Source organism: Oryctolagus cuniculus, chromosome 4, assembly GCF_051225735.1.
Source record: "Oryctolagus cuniculus isolate XC-2025 breed Fujian yellow rabbit chromosome 4, ASM5122573v1, whole genome shotgun sequence".
NCBI classification, from domain to species: domain Eukaryota; kingdom Metazoa; phylum Chordata; class Mammalia; order Lagomorpha; family Leporidae; genus Oryctolagus; species Oryctolagus cuniculus.
The window spans coordinates 150,300,251-150,313,319 of NC_142870.1; the positions used below are offsets into that span (position 1 = coordinate 150,300,251).

Consider the following 13,069-nt stretch of genomic DNA (forward strand, 5'->3'; position numbering starts at 1 on the left):
AAGAGTAATTCTGAATGTTTATTTTTTCAAAAAATGCATTTGCAGATGGTGTGCAAGAGCTAGGCTATTCACTGACCTTCTTCATCTGTGTTCAAAGAAAATCTAACGCAGCTGCCTGCTTTTAAAAAATTCTGTAAAGTTTACATCCGTGGTGTAAACCGTGGATTTCTCTCATAGTGCCTCTCACAGAAAGCAGCAGCCCCCCTCAGCAGAAGGGCTGATGACAACCGGGCCCTCGCTCTAGTCGATGGCCCAGGCGGCCCAGCACTCACAGGATCACCCCGCAGGCCCTTGGCTCCGTGGTCACCAGAAGTCCCTCTCCTTCCGGGGATTCCCTAAAGTTGACACAAATCAGAAGATGAGAAGTTTTAATAAAATAAAAACAAATAATTTATTTTCTCCCTGATTTGAATAATTAAGTATTTTTCTATCAAGTTTATTTAACTGGAAAGAACAGCTACAAAAATAGTTACAGGCATCACATAGATAATTGAGTCATGTACTTAATTATTTGCCCCAATGACAGACTCCATGTTCCAGACAGAGCTGCCACCTTAGTCAGTTGTTACAAGTGTTCTGACAACCAGTTACTGCTCATTATCTTTCTCTAATGAGGCAACGGAGAATCAGAAAGTAACGGGATCTTCTCAGAGTGGCTGCATCAGCTAGAAAGTGAGCTTCTGACTCAACCACTCACGCTTTGAAGACAAAGCAGGTAACTGAAGTTGCAATGGGTGTTTGTTCCAGTGGGAATGATGCACAGATCACTTGACATGCTGCCTTGCACCCCAGACCCTGGTTAACACCCCACTTCTTTTGCTGGCATGGTACTGTCTCAATAGCCCCCGCTCATTAATGGCCCCATTTCTCTACTCCTCCCTGTATCTGTGCCCCTGCCATGTGCATCTGCAGTGACTTCCAACAGCAAGGGGATTCCCTTCTTGTGGTTGTGTCACATGACTTGATTTAGCCAACAGGAAGAGATGGAAGTGTCGCTGCCACAGCTCCAAGCCTAGGCCTCCAGAGGCCATCAGCGGTCTTATATATTTCTCCTTGCCCTCTTGAGCTTCGTCCATAGCCATGACAAGGTCTTGGTCACCATGGCTAGGTTAGCTTCTGGTCCCAGGAAAACAAGAACACAAGAGCCAAGTCCCTGGCCAATCCACATTCACATGAGCATAGACAATTCATGCCCCATATGGGTCAGCCAAACCCTTCAGACAGCAAGAAGCACGTGTTTATTGTTTTATTTGATTCAGGTTTTGTAATTGTCACAAAACACTTTTGTGGCAGTAGCTAGCTGGTGCATCTGGGGTCGCTGTCCTACTCAGTTAATCATCCTTGTACTTCAGAGCCCGGTTTTTAGGTTGTCCCTTCCTTCCATCCTTACCTGGATTCCCTCATCACCCTTTTCTCCTTTTCTTCCAGGAAGACCATTGTCACCCTAAAAAACACAAAATGAAAAAACTCAACTTCACATTTTCTTAATGGGAAATAACTCACAAGGTTTCTGCGGTAGAAAGCAGAGGCTCTACCTGTTCTCCACTTAATCCGTCAATTCCACTTTCCCCAACTTCTCCCTGAAAAGACAGACGTGATTAAGAGAGAGCGCATCGCATCTATGTGCAAGGAAGTTAAACACCAAACAAAAGCAGTCTAATTCTGAGTTTCACATACAACCTCTTTGTTAGGTTGGGCTGGGCTAAGAGTAGAGACTATTTTCAGTAAAAGAACCAGTCGACAAACAACACACATTCCCTGCAATAAAAGACAGGAGCAAACCAAGTGAAATGGTGGGCAATAAAAAAAGAAGATCAGCAAACTTCAGCTGCATCCTCCACACATGAGTTCCCAAGGTTGATAACCTCACAAATGAAAATGTGGTTTGAGAACAGATGGGCTGATGAATGCATGTGCCTGGTCGCATACCTCCTGTCCATTCAGTCCTCTGTTTCCCTGAAAATGGAAAGGACAGTAGCAGTTAGTATAGGAGACAGAGCTAACGCTGGGGAGGTATCACAAAGTGCAGGGCAAGCCCTACCTTGGGGCCTTTCGCGCCATGACATCCTTTAGTCCCTTGCTCCCCCACTGGCCCAGGGGCGCCTCTTTCTCCCTGTAAGAGAGGCCACAAGTAGGTGAGCTATCACCATCTGTGATATGTCTTGAAAACTTGACGAGAGTATTTTTTTTTTAATAAAACAAGTTTAACTGTTCACAGTGTATAATCCAGTTTCTGTTTCTAAAAACTTAGAAGTAAGTGAGAGCCACTCTGCTGACAGGCCTTGGATCTCACCTGCACATCACATAGTGAAGTTTCTCCTCCAGTGGTCACTAGGTTACATCCTCTTCACCTCCTTAATATATCCCTTTGTCCTGTCCCCAGCCAAGATTAGGAGCTCTTTGTTTTGCCCCTGTTACTGTCAGGCTATTCCTGCAACCCTGCTTTCTCGTCATCTACAATGGTGCTTGGGCATGCATTCTCAATACCTCCATTGTGTTCACTCTTCCGGCTAACACCCTTCAGTGGCGGCCCTTGAACTAGAAGACACAATCCAACTCTGCTGCGTGGTGTTCAAGATTCCCAGGAACCTGGGTCTTGCCTACTATTCATGAACACCATCTCTTCCTGCAGTATCTTAGGTTCCAATCATGTTGACTGTGCCATTTTGGCAACGTGCAATTCCCTAACCGCTACACATAGAATTTTCTTTTCCACACACGTTGCTTGGAGAATTTTTCCTTGTCTCCTTCAACCGTCTGTCCCAGTACAACCCCTTGTTTGCAGCCTTCCCTTCTCAAGCCCCAACTCTTACCAGTGCTGTGTCTGGGGCTGCTAGGGACCTGGAATGCCTCATTCTTTTGCACCTCCTTAGGCCTCTACTACAGCTCTTGTGTATAAACAACTGGAGTCACAGCTGTCTGATTTGCCTTAGCCCTACGTTGGAAGCTTCCTAAGGTGGGAATCATTTTTTCCTTTTGATTTATTTTTCTTTCTCTATGGCCTACCTCTCTACCTGACCTAGAAGATACTTAATACATATTTCTTAAGTGAATAAAAGAATGCATGAGTGCATTAATGAGTGATGTCTATGATAAATAATGTGGTAAATGGAAAGCTACTCCATGCATACTGTGAAATCAATGTCTGCATGGAGAGCCAGAAGTCCACAGGAAAGGCCAGAGGGATGTAAGACAGAGCGAGGGCCCTGACAAACAACGTGGCAAATCAGTCTTGCTTTTGCAAACTAGACCAGGAAGGGAGAAATGGCAGTGACTTGACTTGCTGGTGAAGCAGATAATTTTTGCATTGAGTTCATTGTGCCATGTTAATGACAGCCAAATGGGAAACAACAGACTGATGAGCTTCTAATGACTCCCAGAAACAAAACTCGGTGAGGATCAGGAAGCCCTGAGATTTTACATAGGAATTTTTAGACTTTCTTGTTTCCCTCTGAACTGACCCAAGGGATTTCGCATGATACCTATGTTCCTAGGCATAGATGCAGTTGAAAAACAAAATAATCAAACAAGCTAGAAACTCCTAGACTTACTGCAACACCCTCTTCTCCCAGGTAGCCTTCACTGCCTTTGAAACCTGCGAGGCCCTGAAAAGAAGAAAAGGAGAATAATATTAGTGCACCACAGGCCAGAGGCAGAGGAGATTAAGTGAAATCTCCCAACCTCACAGCTTTGTTTCATGTGCCATAGTCAGAGCTCCCTCCTCAGCCTAGGCTGCACACACACAAAATCTCCAGACGAGTATCCAGAGAGTGTGTGTGTGTGTATCATAATATTGTCTGTAACTCTTCTGTGTTTTATATATTTAGCACTAGAGTTTATCTAAAGACAATATTCAAGCAAACAGAGCTATGTTTGTCCCGAACAGACTAGCATTATCCTCTTTTCATTAAAATAAAAAAAGCTTTTTTTAGGATTTATGCTATGTGTCGAAAGACCACACACATTTACTTTCACTTTTTTCTGAGCCCTGTTTAAAAAAATCCAACCACTCTATTTATATGAAGTTGAAACATTCAGGAAACAATAAATCCAAAAATTTTGGGAGTTACAGTGACATCTATAAATTATTTACAAATTATATACACATGTACACAAGCAGCATTGAAAACATGATTTAATGCATCTATAGCATATTTATACATAAACATTTCCTGAAATCTAAAATATTTTTGCATAAGGATACACGAGCTTGTTTTGGTTAGGAAACACGTACATCCATGTCTTTAGTCACTTTAACAAACAATTGTCCTGTTTTGTGTGTATATCTGTGACAACATTTTGATCTGTTTCAAGCTGAAACATCATAACATCTTTTGCTACAGTACAGTGATCTGATTTTCAGTGGTCTACACAAAAAAAATCTTCTACTTGATTTTAGTGTTTCTGCCACCATTAAAAATGGAACCTGAAGTCAGTGGTTGGGTCGAGGAGGTTTTCACGACTCAAGATCAGGTCAAGCTAGTTTTTCTGCATCATCATCATGGCTAGGACAATATGTCATCAAGGATCTTGGACATTGTTTCTCCTGAAACTTCCACAAAAAGCTTTTTAAAAAGACTGCAATTAAAAATACCAAGGGACGCTGATGATATCTAAGCTGACTTAGAGGAGGTATGTAATAAACGTTTCCTACAGAGGTTCTACCTAGAAGTTAAAGTCACCCCTGATTTCTACCTAAACCCATGGCTGAGAGACAGACTACAGTTTAAAGAAAGGGAACCGTAACTCTGGACTACAATCACCCTTTTCCCGGCTTGTCCAGGCTCTCCCATGGCGCCATCTCCTCCAATGCACTTGCAGAACAGACAGCAGCAAGTCCTTTCAGCAACGTTGACCTTGGCAGAGAAGGGGAAACTCATTACCTTTGGTGTTGCTTTCCAGATCACACACACAAGCCCAGCAGGATGACCAGGCTCTACCACAGATTTAGAAACCTGTTGCTGGCTGGCACCATGGCTCACTAGGTTAATCCTCTGCCGGCAGCGCCGTCACCCCGGGTTCTAGTCCCGGTCGGGGCACCGGATTCTGTCCCGGTTGCCCCTCTTCCAGTTCAGCTCTCTGCTGTGGCCCGGGAAGGTAGTGGAGGATGGCCCAAGTCCTTGGGCCCTGCACCCCATGGGAGACCAGGAGGAAGCACCTGGCTCCTGGCTTCGGAATGGCGCAGTGCCGGCCTTGGCAGCCATTTGGGGGATGAACCAACGGAAAGAAAGAACTTTCTCTCTGCTCTCTGTCTCTCTGTCTCTCTCTCTCTCTCTCTCTCTCTCTCTCTCTGTCTAACTCTGCCTGTCAAAGAAAAATAAAAAAAGAAAGAAAAGAAAGGAAAAAGCAGCCTGTTGCTCATCGGAGTCACGGCTCACAGAGAATGTGTGAAACTTGGCTTCCATCTTTCCTTTGTGAGCTGCATTTTCCATCATTTGAAGACTTTCAAATCAACTCGAAAACGCGTTTGTGTTATCAAAATAGCATCCGTGTAGCCAGGGCCAACTCACTGTATATGGATTTACGGTTATAGTGGCTTGTTCCCACCCCACCCCAGCACTGACTGTGGTATAACTGATTACCCTGTATAATTCTACCCCAAATGCTTTGCTCAACAAAACAGGTGCTCTCTTCTCCTTTCGGTGTTTTGTGAAATCTTAGTATGTTAGAAGAGTTACACGATATGCAATGTAACAGCACTTGGGACTAAGTCCAACGGCAAGCATTCCCAGAACATTTTGGGATAGTATTTCAAAAATGCCAATTAAATGCCCAGCATTTGGGAAGCAATTGCTGTAGAGGTAGGGACATGGGGAAATTATTCTTCAGCCAACAAACCATACTGTATATTTTAAAATAAGTATCCCAGACTTAGTTATCCCCTAAATAGCTGGCATATTGCTTCACATTTGTACAATTAACCCACCAGATTTATTTTTAGGAAAATTCTGTTTGCTGTTTCATAATAGCAGGGTATAATCAATCTTAGTACATAGTTTCTCATTAAATTTCTAGTACAAGGGTGAGTATTTGACACTTGGTTAAGAAGCTGCTTAGGATCCCTGTATCCCATATCAGAGTGCCTAGTTCAAATTCTGGCTCTTCCACTTCAGATCTAGCTTCCTGTTAATGAGCATCCTGGGAGGTATCACGATGATGATTCAAGGACTTGCGTCCCTGCCACCCACATAGGAGACCTGCATTAAGTTCTGGGCTCCTGGCTTCAGCCTGGTCCAGCCTTAGCTGTTGTGTGCATTTGAGGAGAACCAGTGAATGAAAGATCTCTCTCCAGTGAAGTGTTACCAAACTCTGTGACACTTTTGCTTTAATAAAAGACTGGTAATGTGTGATCTGTAAGGTTTTAATCACTGTTTGAGAACTTTTGAATGAAGTGCCAACTTCTGCTATTTTCCACCTTATAGGTTTGTACCTAAGTACTCACAGATGTTTAAAGCCAGCTTTGTTCCTGCTTCTGAATATGTGAAAATAATTACTGGAAGAATAGAGACGTTTTGTTGGAAGTCTTTTCCTACATGGGAAGGCAGTGTTTATTTTACAAAATGTATTTTTTTCCCTATCTACAACTGTTTGAAATCTGCATTGGTAGTTTATAGAATGAAGTTGTTCTTCATAACAAAAGTTTGTCAGTTTTGATAGATCACAGAAATGAAATGCTATATAAGCAAAACAATAGTAATAATAATAATTTGTAATATGCTGTAGGATTTTGGTTATCTAAATAAAGTTTCTAACATGAAACCCTAGGAGCCATTTTGTTGTTGTTAGTTGGTTTTACACATTTCAAGTTTTATTGCTTTTCTGAAATTTTTGGCAAATGGAAAACTTTGTGTCACAAAACAAACTTTGTGTGCTAAGAAACAAAGGGAGAAATTGCTAAATGATTAGAATCATTTTTCATCATACTAGATTTTTTTTTAGTCTCTTGTATTAATGTTTACTTTACTTGAAAGGCAGAGAGACATACAGAGAGATTTTTTAGAGAGATCTTTTATACCCTGGTTCTCCTAAAATGACTGTATGTTTCTGAAAGACATTTGATTAAGGTGTATCATACACAGGTTTTAGATTCTTAAAAATAGAACCTTAGGCAAAAGTCTGCAGAGCCAAGACTACCCTTAAAAATCTTTCCGTGGCTCTTAAGGTACAATCTTGGAGGGGCACTGTCGCTAGTTTCTGTGCTTTCCCTAGTGGAACCCCATACGGAATGTGCATATGACACATTACAGCCTCTGTTGCAGAAAAACGGACATCTTGGACCCGAGACCCATCCTCAGGATGCCAAGCTGTGATGCGCTCCCATCTGAGTCTCCCTGGCACTCAGGTTCATTGACTGTACTTTGGGCAGGATTGTAGATACTATTTACATATGTCTTCCAGGGGCCAGCACTGTGGCTCAGTAGGTTAATTCTCTGCCTGCAGTGCCGGCATTCCATATAGGCACTGGTTCTAGTCCCGGCCACTCCACTTCCCATCCAGCTTTCTGCTATGGCCTGGGAAAGCAGTAGAAGATGGCCCAAGGCCTTGGGCCCCTGCACCTGCATGGGAGACCAGGAAGATGCTCCTGGTTCTTGGCTTTGGATAGGAGTAGTTTTGGATGTTGCGGCCATTTGGGGAGTGAACCAGCGGATGGAAGACCTCTCTGTCTCTCCCTCTCACTGTCTGTAAATCTACTACTCAAATAAATAAACACAATTTAAAAAAATAATAAATATGTCCTTCTTTCTTTTTGCCTACTCCTTTTTTGGGGGGGAGCAAACATAAATTAGACACACAATAACATCTGTACTATATTTCTTTCAAATACCCTTCTATTCAGGCTGTTTATTAAGTCAGAAAAAGCTTTCTTCACTTACAAATGAACAGAATTAGTTTAGATTCATAAGCATCAACATTAAGCCTACATATAAAGTAACCAAAATTTAAACTCACTCTCCATCTCTGCATAACTTACCAGGTGCTTGGACAGCTGGCTCCCAAGATCCCTCATGCCAATAGTGAGCTGTGTTCTGTACTCAAATCCCTTCCCAAACTCCATGTAGAGAAGATCAGCCAGGTCACTTGAATGGACAGCTCCATCCAAAGCCACGGTTATGAGAGCATTCAGGCCTGTTCAACACAGTTTGCAACTCTCTGAACAAGGTGGATTTGATTAATCCTTTTGCATACCTCTTTAAAATTGTTGTTCTCAGCGAACCTTTGCACACAGAGTGCTTGTCATATCATCCACTTCCTCTAACCACATGTAAGACTGACATGGAGCAAGACTTTAACAATAAGAGCCAAAAAGAAATCATACATGTTTAAGACTAATTGGATTGGAGACATGGAAACTGTAAGAGAACTTCTAGTTCCCTGATAGTTCAAAGTGAGAAGGTGAGTTTAAAAAGCATTCAAAAATACAAAAGAGCCTGAATATAAAAAAAGAATTCTACAGTTTTGGTGCCCTATGGGGATTCTTAGAGCAACAGCACTGACATCACCTGTGAGCTCACTGGAAACACGGGCTCTTGGGCTATGCTACTTCTACTAAATTGGAATGTGTATCTTAACAAAATGCCTAGATTTGTGTGCATGTGAATGTATCAGAAGCATGGCTCTTAATGACACGATAAGGGATCAGGAATCACGTGGGAACTGGAATTATCGAAAGTCACTAACAGATCTATGGTCAGACAACTAGAAACCAACGGCTGACAACCATACAAAGCTGTGGCTCAGAGGCCTTGAGAGTTTAAGGATAAGAATATTTCAAGAAAACCTTGGGCCAGCAGCAACTGAAATCATTTACAACTAAATAGGAAAAACCAGTACAAGAGGTACTTGTTCTCTCGAAAAATGCTCGACAATTTTCAATGAACATTGTGGTTATTATTCAAAGATTTTGAATCTCTGACAATACTATCTAAAAACAACAACAACAAGAAAGCTAGTTCCTGATGTTGAAACTCGTTAGTTTTTTAGTGGGAAGAAAGGATGGTCTTGGAATTCTGGGTATTCTGAAGCACTTCCTGGAAAAAAAAATCTCTGATGGTGTCTGCAAGAGATAAATCTTTGACCCATTAAAAAAAACCTAAAATTAAAATTAAAATTACCCACCCCAAATAAGCACTTCAAGGTTTTTGTTCTTAGTCTTAATTAAAATTTCTATTAAAGTTCATGAACAAAGGCCAAGACTCCATAGGATAAAAAAGAAGGCAGATTTAGCAAATACAGGGCAAAATAAAACCCTTCATCCTCCAGTTGTAAATTCAGAGTGCATTGCAGTCTGTTTTTGGTTGAGAAAGAACCCAACAGAACAGACCAAAGTCCAGGGTATGTCAGCTAACCCTGAGAGGCAGATGTCTTGGGCCAGCTTCTTTAGAGGCAGAGTCTATGGTAGGAGACTTGGATGTGCACCTTTTGTTGCAGAAGTGCTCTGTGAAGACAGCTGGGGTGAGCAGCAGGGCAGGGTCGGGGATGAACATGAGCAAGAAGGTGTTGCAGTTGGAATCCAGTTTTCACCTGAACCTGGGGAGCTCTACCAGAGTACTGGTGCCATTTGGAGGCAAAGGTTCCACTCTTTGTACTCTCTCTGCTGCCCAAGGATGAGGAGTGAGCTCCTGGGTGCAGGGCTCCCATTGGCAGGGCAATTCTTCCAAGAGGAGGCAAGATATGGGCAGCTGGCTGGGGCTGGGTGAACCTGCAGTACATAGTGGATCTGGTTGGGGCATCAGCAGCGCCAACAGGGGGTATTTCAATTCTTGTTCGGACCAGAATACGTGGGTGCATTTTGCTTCCATTGACCCATGTTTTCCTAAGAACTGATAAGTCACATTAGCCATTGGGTCTCAAAACAAAAAGCCTGGTGCCAGAGCTTTAAAAATTCCTAAACACCAGGCTTGGCTCATTTGTGGTCTGAAAGGAAGGAACTGATTAGGAGGCCCCAAACATGAGCAAGTTCTTGCTTGCAAATCTGGAAAACCTTGAGAGTCGTACAAGAAAACAGCTTCTCTCTTATTCCTTGGTCAAAAAAAAAAAAACAAAACAAAACATACTTTTCATTTCAGCCAATACTAAAGCAGCAGCAATATTAGATAATGTGTGGTGAGGGAGAATGAAACATTCTCCCGGAAACATTAGGAAGAAGAAATTCAGGACTGTGAGATGCAGGGCAGTACTTTGTACTCAGTGCTATTTCCTACTCAAAAGGCCTGGGGAAGAAAAGGAGGTGTCAAAATGTCGAGAGCTCGTTTGCTCTGCCAACTGCATACAGAGTATAGAGCATCAAATTCAAGGTTATTTGGGTGCCTGGAAACTTCCAGGCAGGGTTGGGTTCAGAGCTGACAAAGTTAGCAGGTAACCCTTTCCAACTCCGCCCCACGCTCCATACCTTCTTTCCTGAGTTCATCAGATTTTTGTTCAAGTTTCTCAATGTCGTCATCCAATCCATCTGAAAATAAAAGGACCACCTAGGGAAGTATTCAAAAATATGCGAATGAGTAAAAAGTTCATCGTCACCACACAGCAATGAATAAAATACAAATGCATTACCTTTCCTCGGGCAGCCGATTTATTCTGAAACGTATCCCACAGAGAAGTCAGGAGGCTTGTGTCGAGAAGCGAAGGTCCTTTAACTGTTACGCCCTTCAAGCTGTTCAGTATGTTTTCACTGTAGATCTCAAACTTGGGAGAGTATCTCCCCAGGGCATTTGTCACTTGAAAAGCCACACTCACCCGAGTCTCTGTGCCCACTTCACAGCTTACTCCATTGAGGGAGCTGATGGCACGTAAGATGTCTTGAAGGTAGGCTTCCATCCAAGGCTGGCCTTCAAACATAGTCTGCCCGTTCTGATGAGTTGAGATATCAAATCCCACCACAACATCCACGAAACAATCTAGGATTCAAAGGAAGAGAATCAACAAACAACTTTATTTGGCTCAGACTTGAAATTCTCCAATTACAGTTATGAATTTGGAAAACTAGAAAGGACACGAGTAAGGCTTGGGGTCACTCGATTATAACTTGTAAAGGTGTAAGTCCATTACTACTTTCAACTGGTATAAGGTCTGGATGCTACTTATAACAAAGTGCTGAAAGATTTTATCATAGCTTTTGAAAAAGTCATGTAGAGGGGCCAGCGCTGTGGTGTGGTGAGTAAAGCCGCTGCCTGCAGTGCTGGCATCCCATATGGGTGCTGGTTTGAGTCCTGGCTGCTCCACTTCCAATCCTGCTCTCTGCTATGGCCTGGGAAAGCAGTAGAAGATGGTCCAAGTCCTTGGGTCCCTGCACATGTGTGGGAGACCCGGAAGAAGCTCCTGGCTCCTGGCTTCGGATTGGCGCAGCTCCGGCCATTGCAGCCAATTGGGGAGTGAACCATCGGATAGAAGATCTCTCTCTCTCTTGCTCTCTCTCTAGATTTCTCTCTCTCTCTCTCTGCTTCTCCTCTCTCTGTGTAAATCTGGCTTTCAAATAAATAAATAAATCTTAAAAAAATAACACAAAAGACTCATCTAAAAATTGGTTTTGATGATTTATCTTTCAAAAAGGAGGGCTCTGATTCTTCTGTTTTCTAACATCTATTTTAGAAAAACAAAAATTAAAAATCAAAAAGAGCCTTTAAAATACTGCTGATTTAAGTCTTACAAGTGAACAAAACTGTGAATCAAATTACCCACATTCAACCGTGTCAAAGATGGTGGTGACTTCAGGAGCTCAGTCGCTGGGGAAGCCAAGCCACCATTTTGGAGTTCTAGAAATACTTAGAGGTGCTTAAGGGCTTCAAGGGCTTTGTTCTTGTCCTCTTGTCCTTATTAGTTCCACCTTAAGCACTGGAGAAACTAGAAGTGTCTTGGTAATTTAAGTTGAGCTTCTCACAAGCAGATACTTAAAGAAGGATACAATCACATGACAAATAAGGAATGATTTTTAATTTTCTTTGTTTACATCTGCAGTTTTTCAGATATTTGTTGTGTAGACCAATGCCTACCTATGTTACTTTCCAGCATTGGTCAAATGGGCATTTGCAGTCTTGAAACCAAAGTATCTATTTTAATTCTTAAAACAAGGGCTAATAACTTCATTTTTGATGAGGAAAGAGTTGGGCAAAGGAAAATAAATGCCTTATTAGATAATCAATTTTCACCATAAGATTCCAACTAAATGTGTTACCCCCTAAATGTGAAAGGTTGGTCTTATAATTTTACTTAATTGGGAAATCTCCTCTTTAGACATTTTCAGCAAGTAAAGAGACAGAATCTAGTCAGAAAGAAGCAGATGAGGATGTCTTTCCTGAATTCCTGGCCAATCTGTACCCTGTCATATCTGTTTTGAGATGGAAAGTTTTTCTCTTAGATCAACAGTGTTTGAACTTCTGAGTAGAACACCAGTCAGTAACTAAGATGTGTGCCTTCAACAAGGAAAATCAACTCTTATAAAAAATCAGCAGCAATGCCACAGTGATACTGACCCTGGAACCTGCTCCCTTGTTCCCTACAAAACTTGAGCGTTTTAGGTTAATGTCTAGATTGATAAAAGTATCTACCTAAATAGGCTTCTTTGTGACTAAATCAAACTGACAAATGATTCCGTAATACTGTGATCAAAGCAAGGGAACGTGTCAAACAAATCCAAAGCTAGCTGCCATGTTGTCTACATACAATTAGGGAGACCAGGGCCAGGCTGGGCAGGTGGGCTCTCAGCTAACGACTTTGACAACTCTGAGACGTGTTCCCTGACACCAGGAGCCCTGCACAATTTTGGAACTGGAGTGCTCCAGGACAGAGGTTGTGATTCAGAGAGAATCTGCCAGTGATGATTCCAAAGAACTGGAGCCAGGAACCGTCTTGGATGAGCTAGGGAGCAGAGCAAAGTTGGATTTCCAAAGAGAAATGATGAAGATTAAACTGGGACAGCAGGAGTGGGAGTAGAGAGAAGGCCATAAAAGCAAGGAAAATTAAGGAGGTGACCCACAGGACAGGCCACAGGAGGCGAAAAAAAGGGGAAATCAGAGCAGCATTCTGGGCCTTTGCCGAGCCCTCCACGCAGCAGTGCAGGAGCTGGGGGGGGGGG

The 13,069-nt window shown here is 42.5% G+C and overlaps 1 protein-coding gene across 6 annotated transcripts in view; it reads right to left on the minus strand.

Annotated features, from left to right (window-relative positions):
- The window catches only part of COL6A6 (collagen type VI alpha 6 chain), a 318,899-nt gene that overhangs the window by 73,213 nt on the left and 232,617 nt on the right, over positions 1-13,069 (minus strand). For all 6 annotated transcript variants that reach the window (XM_089332262.1, XM_089332263.1, XM_089332260.1 and 3 more), the window contains 10 exons: positions 10,552-10,895; positions 10,391-10,469; positions 7,973-8,127; positions 4,764-4,856; positions 3,552-3,605; positions 2,042-2,113; positions 1,930-1,956; positions 1,536-1,580; positions 1,391-1,444; positions 273-335 (listed from right to left, as the gene is read on the minus strand). In XM_089332262.1, the coding sequence (XP_089188388.1) occupies positions 273-335; positions 1,391-1,444; positions 1,536-1,580; positions 1,930-1,956; positions 2,042-2,113; positions 3,552-3,605; positions 4,764-4,856; positions 7,973-8,127; positions 10,391-10,469; positions 10,552-10,895 (986 nt within the window). The remainder of the gene's footprint in view (positions 1-272; positions 336-1,390; positions 1,445-1,535; positions 1,581-1,929; positions 1,957-2,041; positions 2,114-3,551; positions 3,606-4,763; positions 4,857-7,972; positions 8,128-10,390; positions 10,470-10,551; positions 10,896-13,069) is intronic.